Raw genomic sequence first — 24,323 nt, 5'->3', positions numbered from 1 at the left:
TTGTGTATATATATTTATATTGTTATATTTTGTACTCTTATTTTTAGTAGATGTGTCATACACCAACTTCACCACAACAAATTCCTCGTATGTGTAAAATCGCACTTGGCAATAAAGCTTTTTCCTATTCTGATTCTGATTTGACAGACTCATATTTAGAGAGAGGTCTTTTAATGCACCATGCATTGGAGTTGTCTTTTAACACTTACCAACTGTACTGCTGCTTTCTCTGGTGACTTTCTATATTCTACAAACTAGGATTATAGGATTAGCATTAAACCTGGATTAACCATGGTTTCTTTTCTAATCTTATTGCGCCAAACTTTAAAACTCAAATGAATTCACTTTAAACCTCTTTAAATCTCAGTTCAGTCCACTGTAAACTAAGGTTTACATCAGAAGTTATTCTGACCTCTTCAATCCAGGTTTAAACTCTGCTAACTGACTGACATCTGATTGCAGCTGTTGTACTTTCCATATATCTAACACAGTTGTAATATCCCATATCAGTAAATTATTTCATTGATTTCAGCTGCCTCACAATATACACAGCCTGCTTAATGACAGCTGCACGTTAGCAGCAGCAGCTTCAGTCCATACAGTGTCTACACAGGATGCAGTGCTGTGTGTCAGTCACCTGATCTGGCAGCAGAAATCAAAACACACAGGGTGCGGTCACATTGCACTCCCATTCTCTGAATATTCATATCGTTTCACATTCACTGCTAGTGAAGGCCAAAAGATAAAGACATTCAAGTGTACATTTCCTGTTATGCGGGATGTCCAGCTGGCTCCAGTGGATTCGCATGCAAAGTTCAACTTTGAACCCTGATGCACCTTGCTTGGAAATGGAGAAGTTATAGTTCCATTGTATTTCATTACCACATTCAGGACAATATTACACAACTGGACTACAAACTGTGGTCCATCTCACACACGACTGACAGACCAGATATCTACGCTTTTACTTCAATCAGTCCAGTTGTCTATATAGGCCATATATGGCTCGCGTTACATCTGTAAACAACTTGAAACACATTTTTACGCTTTAAGTGGATTTTATTTTACACATTTTATACATGCAACTACAGTAATTGTGTGTTTGAATCTGGCTGCTGCTAATACCTACATGGGTGATCAAATACCATGCCTGAACACAGCCCGAGACAGACCACTGAAGCTGTTGTTCTGCCAATATGCGAATACTATGCCTCCTGTACAGACATGGTTTAAATCTGACTCCATCTTCAAATAAACATTCAATAAATTAACACAGGGTTGCATTAACTTGCATACAGCACAAATTAAATAAATAATATAATTATATATATATATATATATATATATATATATATATATATATATATATATATATATATATATATATATATACACACACACACATACACACACACACGTGTGTATATATACGTATATATGTATATACGTACATACGTGTGTGTGTGTGTGTATATTTATATATATATAATAGAAAAATATGCTATGAACCCCACTTCTCTTAATTTGGACACTTGATAAAAGGCTAAAATTATTTTTGTTTAAGAAAAGCCAAGAAAATGGAACCTCATGAATCAGTTATGGTATAGAAAAATAGACCCCTGTTGTTGGGCCATCTAAGATGTTGGGGAGTGATTTCGAGCCATCCACTGCAGAGGAAATACAGAGTATCATTATGAAGTTAAAAGATTCTGCTGAAGGACATGATGGCATTAGAAGTAGCTTGATAAAAGAAATTGTTAATTCTATCATGGATCCGCTCTCCTATATTTTTTCCTTATCCTTACATTCACAAGTTGTACCACATGATCTCAAAGTTGCTAGTGTTACAACCATTTACAAGTCAGGTGACAACAATATTTTTACAACTTACTATCCAATTTCTATACTTCCTTTTAACTCAAAAGTTCTGGAAAAGCTTGTTTATGCAAGAGTCTCAAAGCACTTGGTTAAGAACAACATCCTGTATAAACATCAATATGGTTTCTAGGAAAATATTCAAAAGAAATGGCATTGATACAGCTTGATAACAAGATTTCTATGGCCATGGATAGGAAAAAAAATTTGCTCTTGGCATCTTTTTAGATCTATCCAAAGCATTTGATACAGTTGACTATAAAATCCTTATTTCCAAGGTCAATAAATATGGACTACAGGATGCTGGCCTCAAATGGCTTAAAAATTATTTAATCAACAGAGAACAATTTGAATCCATAAATGGTCACACCTCAAGAAGAAGAATCAGGGGGAGACATTCCCCTTTATTGTCACACATCATGCACATGCAGGACACTGCACACGAAGGTGAAATTTGTCTTCCGCATTTCACCCATCCTGGTCGTCCTTCCTCCACGGCAGACCAGGAGCGGTGGGCTGCCATCCAAGCGGTGCCCAGGGATCCAATTCCTTTTTGTCACCATTGGTCAGGTGGTGATCTTCTTGCATGTTTTTAGTGGGGGTATATTTTACGGAGGATACCCCAGGTGAACACGGGGAGAACATACAAACTCCACACAGAAAGGCCCTTTTTTTTCCTTGAGCAGCAGGCACTGAAGGCATGGTGGAGGACAAATCCCGGTGCCCACAGCGAGAATCGAACCCAGGACCTTCTTGCTGTGAGGCGACAGCGTTGCCACCAATAGATTGAAATGACCTTGTGGATTACCACAAGGTCTCACTCTTGGTCCATTTCTGTTTTAATTTTCATTCATGATTTGCCTTTTTCAAAAGATTTTTTTTCCTATTTTATTTGCTGACAGTACTACCCTCATAGCCACTCATGATGATTTTAATAACTTACAACATTTCTGTAAGTTATCCTAGAAGAAAGACTTACTTGAAAAAAAAACAAAAACACATTGAATATGATTGCAAAAGGTCAATGAAAATGACTGGAATATTAAGGAAAGTTTGTTCTCTGATTCACCCTTCTGTGCATATAATTCTGTATAATAGCTTTATATATCCATAATTATTGTAATATTGTTTGGGCTGCAACATATCCTTCACATCATAATTGGATATATTTAATCCAAAATAGACTTCTAAGATTGATCACAAACTCAAGCCCTCAAGAGCCATCAGCACCTTTGTCTAGGAAATTTAAAATCTTGTCCCTTCATTCTGTAAACACTCATCTAATGTGTGTTTATATTTAAATTAATGTATTATAACTTTCCACACACATTTCATAATTTCTTCTTTTTATTATCACACATTCATTCATATTCAACAAGATGTTTAAAGGACTTTCATGTACCTTACTGTTGCACTTCAAATCATTAGTTTTCCATCACATTTAAAGGCCCTTATCTCTGGAATTCACTGAATCCATATCCAAGTCATCATCTTCTTTAACAATTTTCTAATCACATTTAAAAAAAATATCTATTTAAATAGATCTTTGAGTAACTGACCACAAAAATGTTGTTTGTCCTTTTTCCTCTATTGTTACACATATCATATTGTTGTTTTACTCTTTGTGTGTTTGTTTTTTTCTTTAGTTGCTGTTGTACTGGTCATTTTATTGTTTTAGTGTCTCTTCAACGACTCTGAAATGAAGGTGAGGACTCGTATAAGCCCTCTTGGGCTTCTTTCCTTTCCTGTCCAGCTTTTAACTTCTTCATGTGAATATCCATATGTCAACCTTTGTGCAAATAAATAAAACAAAACAAAACCAGAAGCTGCTGAGAAACTTACTGTGGACCACAGTGAAACAGTAACACCATGTATACTCTGGTGTTGCACCTTACACTGTTGTTTGAATTGAGCATTTATTCATCATCATTACAACCAATTTTAAAACTTGTTTGATCCTATATTTGTGTCTACTTTGTGCCCATGTGTGACAGATATTTTCACACTATCCTTCCAAGGAAAATGGATTTGGGATATTTGTCCCTCAGAGAGGACCACTGTACAAAGAAATAGTCTGATATTGGGTACAGGATCTTCCCCGTGAGTGACAGTGTCTGCACCCGGCAGATACTTTCAACATAAACTATTAAGACTTTCTTCAGTCCTAGCATTCCAAGCAGGAGTCCTGCCACACACAGGGGAACGCAGGTCCCCGGGCCGTTACACAGCACCTGAAACAACAAAAAAAGAAAAAAAAAGAAGGGGGGGGGGGACATGACACGACAGAAACTGGTTATAGGAACAATTCAGGGTGATACAGAGACAGATTTCAAACTGATTTTCTATGACAAGAAGGGGTGTTAATTCAGTGGGGATCCTACTTCTGCCCAGTTGTGTGCCAGTGTAGAAAGAACAGTAGAGTGCATGTGAAAAATATCTGCGTGTACAGCTGCATGCAAAATTATTCAACCCCTCTGTTATATTTGACATTTTGGCAGACTGAGGAACATTACAACTGCAGAATAGTACAAAATCATACAAGTGATGAACAGATAGTTTATTACCATTTGATATTACAGCAAAAATCAATAATTCTTTCCAAATTCATCAAAAATGGCAACTTAAACACAAAATGCAGGTTGCAAAATTATTCAACCCCTTACGAGGTCGTGTCTTTAGTACTTCGTGCAGCACCCCTTAGCTGCAATGACCTGCTGCAGACGGGAACAATAGCCTGACACAAGCTTCTGGCAGCGCTCTTTGGGGATTTTGGCCCACTCCTCGTGGGCAAAAGTCTCCAGCTCAGAAATGTTCTTAGGTTTGCGTGCTCCAACAGCTTTCTTCAGATCCCACCACAGATTCTCAATTGGGTTTAAGTCGGGAGACTGTGATGGCCACTCCAGAACCTTCCAGCCTTTCTTCTCCAACCAAGCCTTCGTGGATTTGGATGTGTGCTTGGGGTCGTTGTCTTGCTGGAATGTCCAATGACGCCCCAGCTTCAACTTCTTTACGGACTTGGTGACATTCTTGGCCAGAATATCCTGATATTTGGTCGAATCCATGATGCCGTCAACACGGTGGAGATTCCCAGTGTCATTGGAGGCAAAACACCTCCACAGCATCACAGCCCCACCGCCATGCTTCACGGTAGGCAGGGTGTTCTTCTCTGTGTATGCCTGGTTCTTCCTGCGCCAAACATACCTCTGATCCATCGGGCCAAAGAGCTCCAGTTTTGTTTCATCAGTCCGTAGGACAGTGTCCCAGAACTTCTGTGGCTTTGTCAGGTTGGTCTTAGCATACTGGAGGCGACTTTTCTTGTGGTGTGGCTTCAGCAGCGGTGTGCGTCTGGGGGTTCTGACATTGAACCCTTCAGCATGAAGTGTGCGGCGTACTGTGTCCACTGAAACATCAGTTCCTTCTTCAGCCAAAACGTGTCTCAAGTCCTTTGCAGTAATCCTGGGGTTTTTGTCCACCTGTCTCCTCAGGAATCTTGTTGTGGCTGCTGAAAGTTTCTTCTTTCGTCCACGACCTGGCTGTGTTGCCACAGTACCAGTTGCTTTAAACTTGCGAATAATGCTCCCAATGGTGTCTCTGGGAACATTTAAGAGCTTGGATATCTTCTTGTATCCATTACCTTTCTTGTGCAAAGCTACAATCTCCTGTCTTAACTTCTTGGACAACTCTCTGACCTTCACCATTTTGCCAGCAGAGAGCAAGGGGCATGTGATGAGTAATGACACATTGGGTGGACATTAACATAATAATACAAATAGAATGGACACCTTGGTGTCACCTATTTGAATTCCTAGTTTTGCTGCATAATGGCATTTAGTTGTAATTATGCGTAATCAACATGAGTTGATTGATTCGATTGGGGGTTGAATAAATTTGCAACATGCTTTTTGTATTAAAGTTCACATTTTGGATGAACTATGAAATAAATGTTGACTTTTACTCTGATTTTAAATTGCAATTAGTATCTATTAACCACTTATATGATTTAGTAATATTCTGCAGTTGTAATGTTCCTCATTCTGCCCAAATCCTAAAGATATGAGAGGGGTTGAATAATTTTGCATGCGACTGTAGCTAACAATGCACATACTTTAATATGTTTGTGTTTTTTGTAAATACCTACAAACCTTCTGTTTTCAGTGGTTAACAATTAATCACTTTTGCAGACTTTTACCCAACAGACGTCTGTTTTTTCAAAGTGAGTTTCAAAGTTTTTCATGATGAACTTCTGTTGTATCAAAGTGCATTAAAGGTGGTTTTATCTTTAAAATACATAAAAAGACAAAAAAAAAAAAAAAAAGAAGAAGACAGGTTAAATTCCAGTGATCAAAATGCATGACTTGCTATCTGTATCCAAACTACCTTGACTAACCTAGGTTGACTAAACTAGGTTGACTAACTAAGTCAACTAACCTTGACTTAAGTATATTTCACAGTTACACAGTGACTGACTTTTCCTAACTTATATTTTTTGTTGTTAAACAGTGGACAAGTTCACTTCTTCAAGGCCTCTTAAAATCCTTCTATTTAAATGATACATGAAGAAAAAAATCCCACTTTGGTTTCACTGCTCACACCTTACACCTTCATCCTGTGATGAGGGGGGATAGGTAGACATTTATTCATTTTAGTCAAAATGCTACAGCTAGAGAATAATAAAGGAGATGATTCTCTGTGTGTTTGTTGTTGAGATCTTAGGATTTGGAGGGTCACAGGGTACATTTCAAGCCAAACATAACTGAGCTGAACTGTCCCTGAACACTCTAAATACATGCAGTAAACACATAGTCTGAAGATCAAAAGGGCAACAACAGCAGACTAACAAACTAACGGTATGCATGTGACTCAGAGGCAACAGTTAGGCAGCTCAGTGAGTCTCAAAGAATGAGGAGGAGCGGACTAGAACGAAAAACTGGCCTCATTGCTGAAGGAGGCTGAGGGAGTTTGGGTTTACAGGAAACCAGACAGAGCTGCTCTGGAGTCTGGAGAAGTCATCAAACAGTTCCACAGTACAGACACAGCAGCACAGCAATATCCTCTCCACAGTGCTCTGGAAAATACATGTAACTGCCCTGCACTCTGTCCTCACAAAAGCGGAACAGTTCCATCATCTATACAGCTCAATCAGATGTAAGCATCAAGATGCTTGTTAGTGTCGTTGCTTACTTGCTGATCAGTATTGCTGAGGTTAAATAAACACTACTGCACATTGAAAGAGCAGTTGTTGTCACAGGATATTCAGTCTCTTACCTGCTGGCATTGTGGCATCTGCTCACCTGTGCCCTCGGTACTTTTCCACACTCAGCCACACCTACCTGCCCACTCACCTGAGGCTCATGGCAATCAGTGCAGTATCTAAGCTGCTCTGCCACACTCGCTCTTTGCCAGACTGTCATTGTGCCCATGCAAGATTCTGCAGCTATTTCATAAGGGTCCTGATCTCTCATTGCCAAACCTGCCTGTTTCTGACCATGCCGGTTTTCCTGTTCCAGTAAATGTCGGTAAATATCTCAGCCTTTTGTCCCCAACCACGAGTCTTGCCTTACCCTTTGTTTGCCTGAGACTGTTTGGTGTATCCCACAAACATTTAAAGAGACCCAAAGACTATTATTATTATTATATTCAGCACTTCCTGAATCTTTTCCTGCCTGTGACTGCTTGGTGTTTTATTCACTGTGCTTTACTAGAGACTGTTTTGTTGCTACTTACCTTGACCTGCCAAGTCTGAGATTAAAGTTGATATCAGCAGTATCCGTGTTGTGGTGGTTCTGCACCCCCATGTTACAATATAGTCATTCCACCTCATCATCAGATCACTTTGAGAGGATTAAGGGCGTCCCCCAGTGCCATGAGGCCTTGATGGTGTCCACAGCTGCTGCAGCCAAACAATCCACAGTAGCTGGAAAACTGGTGCTGGATGAGTTGGCTGCACAAATCTAACGGCTAATCAATGCTCGGACCCAGCAGGTGGCTCCGGGGCCACCTCCAGTCCAGCCTCTGCCAGGTCCGGCCCCCGAGTGGGCTAGCCGCCGGCCAGCTAGTCTCCTGTCAGCTCCAGCCCCGGACAGGGCTAGCCTCCAGCTTGTTAGCTCCCTGCCAGTTCCATTCCTTGATTTGGCTAGTCACAGGCCTGTTAGCAGCTTGCTAACTCCAGCCAACAAGTTAGCTAGCCAACAGCTTTCTCACCTGCAGTCATGTTCCGTTTCCGAGTTGGCAAGCTTCCTGCCTGAGTCCTAGAGGTCTCCATTCTAGGGGATACGGCTGGCCATCAAGATGGCCTCCACAGGAAGGAAGCGAGGCTACAGACATCATGCCATGCCACTGCCAAGCTCCTCGTCCTCACCCCTGTCCCGTGCTAAGGCGGACCCTCTGTCCAGCACCGTGGTGGTCCGACCTTCCAAAGGTGCTCCTGGTCCCCAGTCGACCTGCAATCCCCGGTTGGCGGCCTGATAGACCCCTGCTCCTGGTCCCCGGTTGGCAGCCCGGCAGACACCTGCTTGTGCCCCCATTATTATACTGACTAGTCACCCACTGCCTGTCCCAGAACATCACAGCATGATGCTGCCACCACAATGTTTTATTACAGGTACGTATTAATGAGGTGATGCTCAGTGCATGATTTCCTCCACACATGCCACTGGGAACTGTGGCCAAACAGTTTCATCTTCATTTCATCAGATCAGAGGATTTTGCTTCTCATGGTGTGAGAGTTGTTCAGGTGTCACTTGGCAATCTCCCAGCAGGCTGTCATGTGCCCTTCAGTGAGGACTTGCTTCCATCTAATCAGTCTACCATAAAGGCCTTAGTGATGGAGTGCTGCACCGATGGTTGTCCTACTGTAACGTTCACCCATCTCCACAAAGGAACTCTGGATCTCATTCATAGTAACCAGTAGGTTCTTGGTTACTTTTTTGATCAAGGCCCTTCATCCCCAATTTGTCAATTTGGCTGAGTGGCCAGATCTAGAAAGGTTACGATGCTCTTTAGCACAATACTGTCTTACAGATCTACCAATAATTCTCTGTGTGTTGTATAAATATTGTCACTTGTTGCAACACAAATGAAACAAAAAAGAATATGTTGTGAATAGGTTTTTTTTTTGTAGTCACCTGGTCATTCAGATGTTGTTCTACTCTGGAAACCAAATGAAAGCATATAAAAGTATGGAGGCATACAACTTTTTTGCTAGTCCTTGGGTCCACGACCTTGGTTCCAAAGTATTCCAGGATGACTGTCGTTTCATTTTTGCTAGGGTTTTTGTTGTGTGGATTAACCTCACAACAAACCTCACAGAGCTGCGGTGCTTAATGTTAACATTTACATTACGGTTGTTTGCTAGGTTAACCACTCTCAAAGGTCTCCTGAAACGCCACTAAGATGTATATCATTGCAAAACAAGACGTATGTTACTTACGTTCACCTGTCTTATGTGAAACTATTAATGCCGATTTAAAGGGTGTTAGTCCTGTTGCTTGTAGCCATTACTTTAAATCTATCAGCAGATTTGAAACAATGGCTAATGTTACATTATCTGACTCGGCTCCTCTCGACTGCAGATGGTTATCAAGAAAATTTTTCTGGCGTTTTTCAGTCAATTTCTTGCATTTTTCACCTTTATGAACAATACCTTTTGGTACTCAATAAAAGCTCCTCCTGGTTTCTTGGTTTGATTGATTTCAGCAATTGTAAATAATTCAAGAAACAGGCATTTTTTTGTGTGTGTGGGCTACAGTGCTTCCTATGCAGAAAATCACTTACTGCCCTCCATCTGCACCACAACAAAAGAGTGACGTGATGACATATGTAAACAATTCTAATATTTATGTGTTCCCAGCGGATCCAGCGTGTCATATCTGACTGTCTATGAGGTGCTGTTTGCATGGCTGCCAAACACAAACTCTTGCCTATGTCGTATTTCTGTCTTTATCATAACCAACAACTGGTGTATAGATATAGCTTATAGCAAGGCTTTAAGTACATTAGTGTACCATGGAGCATGTTTATCAAGTAAATTTACACATGGCAGTGTGGAGGATACAAGAATGTCATTCTATATTTCTATGCCCTGTTTATTAGGTGTCACTATAGTAGACAGCCTAACACTGCCGCGTTTTAACAGGGTTAGGGTGTGTCTGAAAGCAGAGACCAGAGAGATGGGATGTGTTGCCTGTGGAAGAGAAACTGCGACATGGTTATTCGCATTAATACAGTCTGAAACTCTAAAAACAGAGATGGATTTTGAAAACAGTTTATTCAAGTAAATTCAAGACTCTTCGTTGTTTCTTGAGTAAGTCTGAAGTGTTGCTTTGTGTCTACTGTGGATAACCTGCCGTGTGCAAAATGGCGGATTTGTTTCAAGTAATCATCATGTACTGAGAACAAAGGGGTTTCGTCAGTGCCATTATTAATGAAAGGCGACATATTTGATTGTGCTGGAGAAGAGTGAAGTAAACGTCAGACATGCTATAACTAATTAGCCTTCGGGGTGCATTTTTCTGCTTACAGTTGAGTTTCAGTTCCAGTTGTAGCTAGTTGTAGCTTACGCTGGCATTAGAGAGTGGTTGTGAACAAGAATCAAGTTATTCGCAGTAGTGAAGTGAATCGCAGAGTTGACCGCGATTACGGATGCTCGGACGACAGACTGCTTCAGCATTAATTGAGCGGATTGTGCTGTGTTTCGCGTGGATTGGAGAAGACGATTTGGCTTGGCCGTCGCCTGGCTTGGAGATCAGCGGTACCCACGGGCTAGGTGAATGCTGCGGAGAGTTCATCCGCACCCGCCACACATCCACACGAGCGCCAAGGGAGTGACAGTGGTAGGATCTTCTAATGTACCCGGCCATCCACTCTGCTCATCTCGCCTCATCAGACTGGTATATGGTTCCATTTTTATTGTCAGTAAACAAGAGATGATGATATTGTTTATTTTCACTTACTGAACTGACCGTTGGAAAGTGAATGATTTATATGTTTATGGACATTTATTGAGCTAAGCGGAAGCTTAAAGGTGTTTCAAAGACTCGTCGACAAGTCATTAGAGTTGTTGTAAGTTTTTGGACGTTTAACTGATTCTGATTTCAAATTCAACTGAGGTGGAAATATTTGGGTTCATCTGTATTTGTGTGATTTTATATGTTTTGAGGTGAACAGTGACTATAAGGGAAATAATTCGAGAAATTTTCTTTCTTTTTCTTTTTTTTTTTTTTTTTTTTACAAAAATACACTGTTGTCTGTTTATTCCTATTCAAATGCATCAGTAACCCTTTTGACCAGGTGCAATGATTACACTGTGTGTCCCAATTACTCAAGTGAAATGAATTTATGCATAACATTTGTTTGGTGCTATAAAAGACAAGGTATTTGCTGTGTTGTCTGTTTCCTGCCTAAAGCCTGTATGCAATAGGTCCACGTTTTCAAAATTGTCTGAAATGATTTTCAACCAAACTTGACACAGAACTTCCCTAGGCTATGCCTCGTCTGATGCCACTGGCAATACGCCAAAGAGTGCTTGCACTCCAACGGGATGGACACAAACAAGCCGATATTACTGATTTGCTTGGAATATCCCAGGACAAGGTCTGTAAAATCCTCAAAGTTCATCGAAAGGAAGGTCATTGAGGCAACAAACATCTTCAGGACGACCATGACTGATAATAAGCAACTGCTTAATCTGTGCCGTAGAAACTGAAAAATGCCAGTGAGCTGCCTTCACTGTTTGTGGAGGAGACACCACGGAATCAACGTTTCCCGCCAAACTGTGAGTCGAAGGTTGCTTCAGCATGGTAACCGAGCAAGACAAATGACCAAGTGTCCACGCCTAACTGTTCAACACAGAGTTGCTCGACTTTGCTGGGCTAGGGAGCACAAAAGATTACAGCTTGGGCACTGGCGACATGTTATCTTTATGGACGAGAGCCACTGAATGCTTAAACATACAGATGAACAACGGATTCAGCGATTACATGGCGACAGTGTTACTACCGTGCCACCGTGGGCACGGTGGTAACACTGTCGCTTCACAGCTAGAAGGGTTCGAATCTCACTGTGGGCACCGGGGGCATATCCTCCACCATGCCTTCGGTGCCTGCTGCTTGAGGAAAAAGGGCCTTTCTGTGTGGAGTTTGCATTGTTCTCCCCATGTTCACCTTGGGTATCCTCCATAAATATACCCCCACTAAAAACATGCAAGAAGATCACCACCTGACCAATGGTGACAAAAGGAAAGGTCCCCGGGTGCCGGTTGGACGGCAGCCCACCGCTCCTGGTCTGCTGCGGAGGAAGGACGACCAGGATGGGTTAAAGGCGGAAGACAAAGTTCACCAGTGCATGCCGTGTGTGTGTATGAATGTATCTGTGTGACAAATAAAGGGGATTGTCCCTCTGATTCTATTTCTAAAACCTTCGCAATGACTGTATCCAGGAAACCACTCAAACTGGTGGCGGCTCATTGATGGTATGGGTTGGTATTCATTATGGAGGAAAGACACCACTGGAGGTGCTGGATGGAAATGTCAACACCATTGTGTACAGGGACATCCTGGAGAACCACTGCCTCCCGCATGCAAGATGGGTCTATGTAAACAACTTTTGTCTACAAGACGACAACACTAGAGCACCAACGGCAGCTGCAATGAGAGAATATCTTGACGCATAGGGGGTGCAGCAGATGCCATAGCCCGCTTGCTCCCCTGATATGAACCCTTTTGATTATGCCTGGGATGCCTTAGGCTGAGCCATCAATGAGAGGGAATATTCCTCAAACTCTACAGGAGTTAGCGCAAGGCTCTGACCAAAGAGTGGGACGCCCTGTCCACTGACAACATCAACAAGCTTGTGGACAGTATGCCATGACATCTTAATGTGCTTATCTGTGTCATATGCATGGAATCTTCTGGAATATGTGTTTCCTGTGAAACTAACGAAGGCTGAAGAATTTAAACAAAGCCTTAATTCTATTGTTTTAATACCCCCAATTTTGTTTAAGCCTGACTACAGTTTGTAAAGGTTAATTGTGATTTCATTTTCATTGTGATATGTTTGGAAGAGATTGATTAATTAAGTTTTGAGAAGATATACACTGTACCTATCAAGAATAAATCACATTGTCACAATCATTTCAGGGAAAGAGGCAAAAAAAAAAAATTTTATTCCAACTTTATGAGCAACAGTGTGTGTATATACACGCACGCACACGCACCAACACAGCTTTTGGTCATATAGTGCATTTTCCTATTTATCTACAGTAGGGGTTTTCAGTAGCACAACAAGAGCATATACTTATATCCCACTGGATGTTCGTCTATTCTGTTGTGAACATAATAATAAACAGCCTTTAGCACTAACTGTGTTTTCCAGTTGAAAATTTGTTTGATCTTGGAATGACAATCTATTACTCAGTTAAGAGGTTGTGTAACTCAATGAGCATGATCTTGTTACGCAATCCAAGCTCAATGTCTACATTGTAAGTTTCATGAGGAAGAATTTTTCAGTGTTCATATGTGATTGTTATCTGAATTTAGACTTTGTAAATGCAGGAAGGAGTGGGATAGGTTGTTTGTAGATGACATTACATCACACTTCTGTTGTGGTGCGAACTGCAGAGAGAGTGCCAGAACTGATTTTCTGCATAGGAAGCAATATAACACACACTTGAAATGCCTATGTTTTGCGTCATTTACAGTTGCTCAGATTGATCAAACCAAGAAACCAGGAGGACTTTTTATTGAGTACCAAATGCTGTTGTTCTTAAGAGTAAAAAACGCAAGAAATTGACCAAAAAAAACGCCAGAAAAAAATGTCTGCGGTCGGGAGGAGCCAAGTCAGCTAATGATGGAAATGTTTAAAATCTATGGTGAAAGATTTAAAATAATGGCTACAAGCAACACGAGTAACACTTGTTAAATCAGCCTTAAAGGTTTCACATAAGACAGCTGAGTGTAATTAACGTACCCTGTCTTGTTTTGCGACGATCCACATCTTTAGTGGCGCTTCACCAGACCTTTGCAAGTGGCTAACATAGCAAACAACCACAATGTAAAAGTCAACATTCAGCACCATTGCACTGACAGTTTGTTGCTCGGTTAATCCACAGGAAAATACAAGCTACGCACCCTAGCAAAAACCAAACAACAGTCATCCTGGAGCACTTTGGTATTGAGGTCATGGACCCAACTGTTACCAAGAAAGTTGCATGCCTCCATACAAATTTTTCATTTGTTTTCTAGAGTAGAACGACGTCTGAATGAGCAGATAGTTGTTCTATCTATTCCCTCAGCAGCAGGCAAAACTTTCAGTTCAGGTGAAAAATCACTCCTCTTCATAACTTAAGGGTCACATCCAACATACGTTCTGATCTTTTGTTGACATCTTTCTCTCATAATTTCATCTAAACTAGCCCAGTAAGAACCTTCCATCTGAATTTAATGTCACCTGACTGCAAACAACGTATTGGTTTGTGCTCTTCCACAGTGAATCAGTCTTTAAAAGGTTACTTAAGCAGTTCAGTACTTCTATAAAGATGGTGGACTCAAAAAAAACAAAATACAGACTATGAAATAAATGCTCACAATCTGTGCAGCAGACACTGAGAATGCCTTACTCTTACTCTTTAGTGTGTGCTCCAAAAACAATGTATATTGTTCATCACATAACATATCTTCAAGTGACCCTCCCTGCCTGATACGTAATACTCTGTCACTACTGTGTGTTTGTGTGTGTGTAAGGGTAAAGAGGTATGGTGCTGTATGAGAACAGCTACTGACATGTCTTAAGCTACACTCACCATGTCAGGTCTGAGTCTGAACACCAGAGGGAGAGAGTGTCGCAGGGCATTGAGGGTGCTGATAACAGAGGAACTCCAAGACTGATGTACTTCCCGGCTCCGTGGGATCCGACAGATGGTGAACTGGGGAACAAGGGCACATGTCCATCAGAGGCACTCAGAGAGGTTGCATATAGATTTCAACATATAAAGATTAAGATTAATCTGAATTTGTTTTACATGTCGATAAAACTGGTTTTTAAACTCCCATTCTCAGAGTTTGGGGGGGGGCAGACAACACAAGGCTGCCTACAAGGCATCCAGTTCTCATCAGCAATGGTTAAAGTTACGACAGATGAGCACTATCATTTCTAAATACATTAATGCGAGGGTCACGTATCAACAAACCAGCCTATAACAACACACGCAGTTTACCTGTTAACGTGAGTGAAATTTGATATTGCGCCGCCACGCGTCGATGGTGATTGCAAGAATAGCATGCACGCCAGTATCTTTTGTTTTTGATCAGATTTTTATTTTATTTCCAAACTTTGAAAAAGGTAGTACATTTTATTAATACAAACCACGATGAAAGACATAAAAATGAGAAGATGGGAACTAAGGGAAACCACAATAGTGAAAAATTGAAAAGAAAAAGAGAAAGACCAAAAAGCAAAAAAAAAAAAAAAAACATACTCACACCCCCCCCACCAAAAGCTACCAGCAAATTAAAATTAGGTGGCTAGATCCGCTCCTTTAGTTTCCCTGCCAGTGAGACCCATGAATCAATCTTGGATTCCTTGACTCCAATCACATGAGCAGTGGACAACTCCAGGTAAATTATATCAAGAAATGTGAGGATCCAACTGTTCACTGACAGCTTATCGGGGTGTTTCCACCTCATAGCTACTAATTTCTTAGCTGCAGTAAGGCCAGCAAAAAATAAGTCTTTTCTGGTGTCCAGGTATTGAAAACTGAGATAAATCATTCAAGAGCAAAGTAGTTACTGATACCGGTATTGTCAAAGAAAATATATTTGACAAGTAAGAAGATACATTGTTCCAAAAACAAGCGACAGGCGGGCATTGCCAGAACATGTGAAGGACTGTACCAAGAGCCCCGAGGGAACACAGTTTGCACTGGGAGTCAGCCACCAGACCCATCAGGTGCAGTCTTCGTGGGGCCAGGTAAGTTCTATGAACATAGTTCAGGTGGATTTGTTGGTGGTTTGGATTACGTGAAGTCAACAAAATGTCAGACCAGACCGTGTCCCAATCAAAATCAGGTCTAAGTTCTGGAATATCACTTCTCCACTGTTTGTCTAGGAGCAGGTCCTTGTAAGAGGACTTCAGAAACGAAGTCCCTAGAAATACCTTTACTTTACTTTAAGTCTGTAAACGGGGTGTTGTTTCAGTGGCTGACCACACGGGACTCCTTGAGTGGCCTTGAGTGCCGCCCTAAGCTGGAGATAAGAAAGAGAAAGATGAGTCTGGCAGGACATAACAGTCTTTTAGATCCAAAAATGAGCAAAGACCACTGTCATTATAAACATCCCCTAAGGTGTGAATGGCTTTTTTCTCCCACTGGGAAAAAGTAATAGGCCTCCGTCCTATCAGGATTTGGTTGTTATGAAATATCGGGGACTCAAGATGCCATGGACAAAGAATAGCACAAGATTTCTCGGAGTTACGCCAAATCTGAATTATGTGTGAGATAAGAGGACCAAACCTCAGCTGACATTGTTTGATAGAAATGATTGTGAATATAACATCCTGGAGTCTCCAAGGGGAGACCTGCTGTTCCTCTAGCATAAACCAGGAGACCATAGCCTTTGGCTTGAGCCAGTTAATCATAGGGCCCCAGTGAAAAAACCAAAAGTACAATTTAAAATTTGGGACCACCAGCCCCCCATCCAGCCTCCTCCGTTGAATAGTAGACATTTTAAGTCTTGGCTGCTTATTGTTCCAAAGAAATTTAGAAACAATCGAATCAAGTTTCTTCCAATACCCATTAGGAGGAGGTAAAGAGAGCATTGAGCTAACAAAATTAACTCTCGGTAATATATTCAATTTAATGATTAAAACATGAGTTTGTACAGAGTTGGGCAGGCGAGACCATCTATTAAGGTCCTGTAGAACCTTATTGTATGTGTTTGTGTAATTATGCTTCACAGTCCAGATTAAAGTGGGGAATATTTCTACCCCCAGATATGTGAAGTGTTCAACCATGGAAATGTCTGCTGGAAGATGAGCCGATTTGGCTGCCTCATTAAGAGGTAGAAATACAGATTTCAGCCAATTAATCCTAAATCCCGAAAGGTCACCAAAATCTTCAAACACTAAGTAAATGAGACAGATGAGGAAGGGTTACACATAAAAATCAGTACATCATCCGCATACAGGGAGATATGGTGAGACGTGTCACGGATGGATATGGGAATAATATTCTGCGACTGTCTAATAAATTGAGTTAATGGTTCAAAGGACAGGGCAAAAAGCCCCGGGCTCAAGGGGCAGCTCTGTCTACTTCTTGTCTCCCAACCAGAAAAGGTGATGAGCAAATTTGCATGCCAGTATCTTTATTAAACTGAATTCACCTCATGCATGAATTATACATCAATAATAGCCTAATTAAATGCATGATCAATGACGATGACAATACAGATAGATAGAAATGCATAGCAAAAAAAGCACATTGCCAATATTTTTTGGACCCCCCAAAATTTCGCAAATCATGTTTTAAGGGGAGCTCATGCCTCGTTAAGGGGAGCGAAGCTCCCCTGGCTCCCCCGTAGTTCGCACCCTGCACTTACACAACAACAACAGAGGCTTAGTTGGTCATCCAAAATACTACAAATATGTTAATATTGACATGTTAACATATTAACATATAACATGTTACAGCCATGCACACATCTTTAAGCTTTCTGCCTCTAGCACAATAAAACGATAAAATGATCAACTTGTGTCTTCAGCCAGGTACCAAACAGCAAGTACACATATTTCTACAAAACAAATTTAGAGTTGCAACACTTATTCTGCTAATCACTTAGCAACAGAAAATTAGCCTGCAGTAAAATCTTCCATTCAAATGAATGCACATACCTTCATTTCTCACTGATATTCCAATAGGTATAAAGCAGGAATCCTTTTGGTGTGTTGTATTTGTAAGTCTAGATCAAATGATACATTTCTCTCAGTACCTGTCATCTATACAACGACAACAACCTGAATCCAAAAGGAAAAGTCCCAGAGGAGCACAGATGAAAAGTGTACTCATGCCCCCTGCTGGTGAACATGAACACTGAACCACATGGAGTCTATCAGTTGCTGTACTTTGCTCATTTCATCAGCTTTCTCAAGTTTGGTATTTTTTGTCAGGTGGCCAATATGCACACTCAGATTTTAAAACAATATTTTACTTACAGAAATCTGAGACTAAAATTAGTGACTAAAAAATGAGATATGATAGAGTGACTAAAATGAGATATGATAGATTTCCACAAATGTTGCTGTAAATGATTTTGAAACCTCACATCAGATTCTGTAACTCTATGCTATTTTGAGTCTCTTGAATTAGAATTAGAAAACACAACTCGAGGGCCCTTGTCATAGGTTTCAGATGTCTATGAGTTGTTTGAAATTCCAAGTCCCAAAAAATTACAATTATCCAAAATTTCAGAAAAAGAAAAGATTAGAGGAGATTCCTATTTTTTAGCCATCCATTATTTTTGCTACTCCATCAATCATCTAAATCTATCTAAAATACCTAGAAATGTATATAAGGTAGTTAAAACTAGCTGTTAACGAGTTACAACAGTAAAATGGTACTTGTGTATTGATGCATTAATATTAACAATCTAATAATGTCATATACGTACAGTTAGGTCCATAAATGTTTGGACATTGACATAATTTTCACAATTTTGGCTCTGTACACCACCACAATGGACTTGAAATGAAACAATCAATGTGTGCTTTAAGTGCAGACGGCTGACAAAAGAAGCAGGATGAATTCTGAAGTGTTTTGGGCAATATTATTTGCTCACATTCAGCCAAATGCTTCAGAACTCATTGGACGGCGCTTCACAGTACAGATGGACAATGACCCGAAGTGTACTGGGAAAGCAACCAAAGAGTTTTTTAAGGCAAAGAAGTGGAATGTTATGAAATGGCCAGGTCAATCACCTAACCTGAATCCAACTGAGCATGCGTTTCACTTGCTGAAGACAAAACTGAAGGGAAAATGCCCCAAGAACAAGCAGGAACTTAAGACAGTTGTAGTAGAGGCCTGGCAGAGCATCACCAGGGACGAAAACCAGCGTCTGGTGATGTCTATGGGTTCTAGATTTCAGGCTGTCATTGACTGCAAAGGATTTGCAAACAAGTATTAAAAGTGATAATTTGATTTATGATTGTTAGTCTGTCCAATTACTTTTGGTCCCTTAAAAAAGGGGAGGCACACATAGAAATGGTTGTAATTCCTACACTGTTCACCTGATTTGGATGTACATACCCTCATATTAAAGCTGAAAGTCTGCATTTAAAGCACATCTTGACTGTTTCATTTCAAGTCCATTGTGGTGGTGTACAGAGCCAAAATTGTGAAAATTGTGTCAATGTCCAAACATTTATGGACCTGGCTGTATGATGTCAGTAGGGGACACATACTTTTACTTTTGATATTTTAAGTAATTTTTGGTGATAATACTTCTGTACTTTTGCTTAAACACACTTCAGATGCAGGACAGAATGCAGTATTTTTACACTGTTGTACTTTTCCTTAAGAATTTCAAATGCTCGCACTGAACAGAGCTAACTTGTGTGTGTCTGTGCTGGTCTGGGTGCTTATTCTCCTGATGCACTGCTTTAATGACCAAACTCACCTGCTGAAAAAGCTGTGGCTAATTTATCCAATACATAGGGTCAATAACATATTGTCCATAATATTATGATCCATACCATAACTTAAGGGGCACTTGAAGACCACAGACCTCCATCAAGTCAAATAGTCCACTCCTCTATTATACGCAAATCTGCAAGTGCAAACTTCATGGTCAATATTATTGCTTGTTCTTCAAAGATTTCTCCTTAATATCTCTGGTGGAGTTAATTGCAGAAGTCAAGTCATATTTGGATGTGAGTAAGAGTATAATTAGTTGTATGACGTGTGAGTATTTACAGTTTCATAGCCACAACTTAGTTTGAGAAAAAAATTGTACCGGTTCTCCAATGAAATCACTGCCCCTGAGTGCCCCATAAAGACTGCTTTCTGTGTGAACTACATGTGTCTGCTATCCCAGCAGATTACTGGTACCTGTGAATGTGGATGTTGATAAAGATTAATCATATTTCTACAGTGGGATGTGTTTTGTTATCACTGAACTTTACTATCATCTACTGGATATTAAAATGTGTGGCAACAAAAGTGAAAAATAATTTGTGTATCTGGTCCCTGATTCAGATTTGCTCCAAAATTTAATGTGTTCCTACTTGGCCCATGCGCTACTCTTTCCTGACGTTTCATAAAAATTGGCCATTTCCTTATTCCTGCTGACAAACAGTCAAACCCAACTGAAAACATAACCTCCACACAAAAGTAATAACTCAACTCCTGATCCAGTCTTTAAAAAGCCTTAAATGATGTTCTTTCAATAAATGTTAATTCTAGACATTATGTCAAAGATGATTTCTAACACTTTGGTTCTTCAGTGTCAGTGGGTATCTTAATTAAGGTATTTTCACAGCATTTTAATAGCTGTTGGATACAATGACATGTCTAAGCAACCATCACAAATCAGCCAACCCTTATGTTTAAATCTGCATAAGATATCAGTTGACTGATTGTCATTTTTAATTCTTCAGTGTTTGAACATGTAAAATTATTCATCGCTGTTCAGACATTACTACTACTGTCAGATCAGCAATGAGCAGCACAGCAGGTTGCCAGATTATCAGGTCAGGTATCTCCAATATCTTGTTCTTTCACTTTTCATTAACATAGCCCACCTTTTGCAGAAAACACACAAAGCTGGAAACTCTGTGTGGGTCTTGCTGGTCAAACAGTGTTGAGTTAAAATGACAAGGTGATTTGAGATCTCTAAAAACTGGAAATGAAATGTACTTGTGGGGACAATTCAGCAGTGCCTTGTCATTGATAGGGATATGCCCCTACCATCCACATCCAAATATACATCCATGGGCCGCTACATACCTGTGACCTCAAGTCTGAATGTTGTTTAGAGCTTTCAAAGGTGGCAATTTTCTCCTCACTCATCTTGTCAGTGTCAGCAATGACATAGTATCGAGGTGTGTAGGCTGCAGACAGGCACTGCATAAGCCGCAAGATCTCAGAGGTGTGACCACCTGGAAAACACAGAAGACACAACTTCAATTACACATAAGCACATAATGAAAATGGAGGTGATCAACAGTTCTATGAACTTTCAAGACAATAACATTAAGACTAGGCCCTTCAATAGAAGAAAAAACTGTTGTTGTGTACTGTTAGCTCTGTAGGTAAACTGCAGCGGGTCCACGAGTGGGTTAGTGATGGTTTTAAGGTGGGACAGCAAGACATTCAAATGACTTCATTACCACAGAGGTAAGGGCGACAGGTCTGTTCTCATTAAGTCCTATAATCCTTTGTTTTTGGGAGATGGGATGATGACAGCAGAACTCATTCAGTCTGTTGGCCTGTGGTAAATCGTTAAAGGAGTAGGGGACTTTAGGTTTGTCGTTGTGATCTGTCAAATCCCTTCCAACAGAAGCACAGTTGCTGGCTGAGAAGTGGTCAGTCAAAAAAATGACATCTCATTTCATTTCCTCAACACCTTTCCTTGACCTCGCTGGAAAATATCATGAGGTCAAGAAAATAAAAGATAGCTCAAAGAGCTCATGTGGATGTGGGGGGGGGGGAATATGGACAGATATGTTAGAAAAACTTTCTTTGATCATGAAGCCAAATGTTACTCTATAATTCTGTGATTTATCGGTGAAGTACATGAACTACACTGCAGACTACGTCTCTGTTAACAGTGACAGACAGACAGGTGGCTAGATCACTGCGCTGCATTATTAGCAACTATGATGAACTGGTCGTGGATTATATCTCTAAGCGCTGTCTCTCCCTCATCACCTTGCAGACCTCATGCATTAGTTTCATGTTGTTAACTATGTAGTTGCTGTGGCTGCTGTGGCATACAGTATGTCGTTAAGTTTGCAGTCTGAGCACAGTGTAAAACATTCTCCAATTAGTATGACTGTATGAAAAGCATTATTTAATTCATGTCACTCTAAACCTCCAGGACATTTCACTCATTTAGCATCCTTTCAAATCAAAAAAACGATTATTTCACCAAAACCCTTGTGCTGTGTGTCACTAGTAGTTGCCTTTAGCCCTTGATATTATGTAGCAGCATACATCACACGGAGGCCACTTGGAGAGCAGAGGGTGGGGGAGGAGTAGGGATGTAAATGGTACACATGTACACTTTCAGCCACAATCACCTGCAGACTCATTTCAATGAGGTGAAGGCATCTTCTGAGGATAATTGCATTATGTCTGCACTTGGTAATCAGCTTGGTCATCAGTGATTTAGAAGTTTCTCTTTGTGATCTGTATCATGATTATCGTAATAACTATTATGCATTTAAGATAAAAACAGCTATTTCTTTACAAGTGCTTACAGATGGTGTTGGAAATAAAGAAATCACACAAGGTGAACAGCACAAGCATGTATGTAAATATTAACTCCAATCAGTTCTGAGCGTAAAATATCAAGCCATCAATGTGGTTGACTATTAAGTTAGTTAAGTTAAAGAAACCATCTGCTAACGAGGCCAGTGTACACCTACCTATAAAGTTTTCTTTAATGGATCTTTAGTGGTTGCTCGAGTTTTACGTACATTACTGCCACCGAACCATGGATGTATTTCCTTGGACCAAATGCATAAATGCAATGCATTGTGGGTGACATGTAGCTCTGAGATGACCATCGTTGTTGAAGCGTTCCCTCAGTCCTCCGAGGACCGATCACAATAAGTTCACTCATTTTTACCACAAATGCAACGACACTTATGATAACGGTGGGGATCGACGAGGGCACGTGGAACGACAAATATGCAGCGTTGGTGTTGAATGTCTGCAGAAAACAGTCGTTTAGCTTCTCTCGCTGCCTTGCAAAACCTGTACCTTGAATCTCCAAACCCGTTCTTTCCCCCACACTTACACGCCTCTTCCTTTTGCAACATTGACTGTTTGGCTGTGAACCAGAGGGAGTGTGTTGTTAGAACTCTCCCTGGTGCGTGATAATATACATCAGTTCTCATAAGAAAGACGAAAGTTACAATATGCATTGTTAGCGTGGGAGCTAAGGAAGTCAGCTAATGCTAATGGCAGAACTTGAAAGCGCTTTCTGCTTGTAACATCGTTAACATTACCTGATCCCGCGACGACGAGAACAGTGACCGAACGTTTGGTTCCAGGCTGAGAGTTTGATCCAGTCTTGACAACAATATATAATCGGACGACAAATACCAAACATAAAAGTAAAACAGCCGATACAGCTGCAACTAGGAATGCCATTACGGCTACGCGAACTCTCTGCTGCTGCTTCTTCTTCTCAGGGGTACGGCAGCTGGCATCCACGGTGTTGCATTACTGCCATCTTCTGGATTCACTTTCAATCTTTATCCATTAAGCCAAGGGGAGATATTGTAGCATCTCCGTAGATCCGTCTGTCCAGTCCAGTCGTTCTTAGAAAACGGAAAATCCATTTCCTCCCTTGCTCATTACCCCGACACTCTAATATATGTTTAATGTTGTCCTCCACCTGCCCTATTTTCCGTAGCTGTGTCGTCATAACTCGTCTCTCGTGTGGAAATTTCCTGCAAGACATGAAAATATGCTATACAGTCTCAGCTCATGACACTGATTGCAATTGCCCTTTGGATGTTTTCCCATGATGAAGAGTGTGCTGTTAAGGTTGCTATGGCCAATTCTCAGTCTGCTTAGTGTGACCTGTCCTTCCAATTGTGTCCCCTATTTCTTGTAATACCCACTCTGTTTTGTATTGCATGTAGATGTTTACCTTTTGCTGCAATGTCCCAAAACTGTTGCCACTGTTATGTTGTTTTTCTCCACACTATGCCTTTCTGTAATGTCTGTAGCTATCTCTGACAGGCATGCTGACACGACTTACACGCGTGAGTTCTTTCTGTGCTCGATTTATTAACTGCCAGCGCGAGCGACCACATCCTGTATCTCTCTGGCTTCTTCTACACAATTGGGCAGAACAATGCCCTAGGCTAGTACAGTGACATCTTCAGGTTGCTACCTGTCATTACACTGTCCCTTCTAGTTTTGACAATTTAATGCTGACTTCAACCATTTCTTTTTTGACTGCTTCTTTCACTAGTTTGTCTGCCTGGGACACCTGAGTGTGCTGGAACCCACATGAATGTTACATTTATGCCTTTTCTTACTATTCGTGAGATGGTGCTCAAGACTTTGTAGAGCAGACCCATGTGACTTCTGGCTGTTCCTGATGAAATGCTTGCAAGGGCTGACACTGAATCACTACATATTAACAAATGACTCCAGTTAATCTGCACACTCCACTCCAATGCCATTAGCATAGCATATAGCTCAACTTATTATATATACAAATAAT

General features: G+C 40.7%; 1 protein-coding gene across 2 annotated transcripts; it reads right to left on the bottom strand.

Moving 5' to 3' along the window:
- alg14 (ALG14 UDP-N-acetylglucosaminyltransferase subunit) lies at positions 1–23,920 on the bottom strand. Of its 2 annotated transcripts, none has more exons than XM_076721413.1 (5): positions 23,742–23,920; positions 23,092–23,538; positions 20,864–21,015; positions 14,672–14,794; positions 1–4,106 (listed from the first exon to the last, which is right to left on the bottom strand). In XM_076721413.1, the coding sequence occupies exons 2-5, from the start codon at positions 23,234–23,236 to the stop codon at positions 3,876–3,878; spliced, it is 651 nt and encodes a 216-aa protein (XP_076577528.1). In that variant the 5' UTR covers positions 23,237–23,538; positions 23,742–23,920; the 3' UTR covers positions 1–3,875. The 2 variants fall into 2 exon arrangements, with proteins under 2 accessions (XP_076577528.1, XP_076577529.1); XM_076721414.1 differs by having other exon boundaries at positions 23,853–23,868.
- Positions 23,921–24,323: the final 403 nt, after the last annotated feature.

The sequence above is a fragment of the Chaetodon auriga genome, chromosome 21 (genome assembly GCF_051107435.1).
Source record: "Chaetodon auriga isolate fChaAug3 chromosome 21, fChaAug3.hap1, whole genome shotgun sequence".
Lineage (NCBI taxonomy): Eukaryota > Metazoa > Chordata > Actinopteri > Chaetodontiformes > Chaetodontidae > Chaetodon > Chaetodon auriga.
This window is presented reverse-complemented; position numbering and strand designations above follow the sequence as displayed.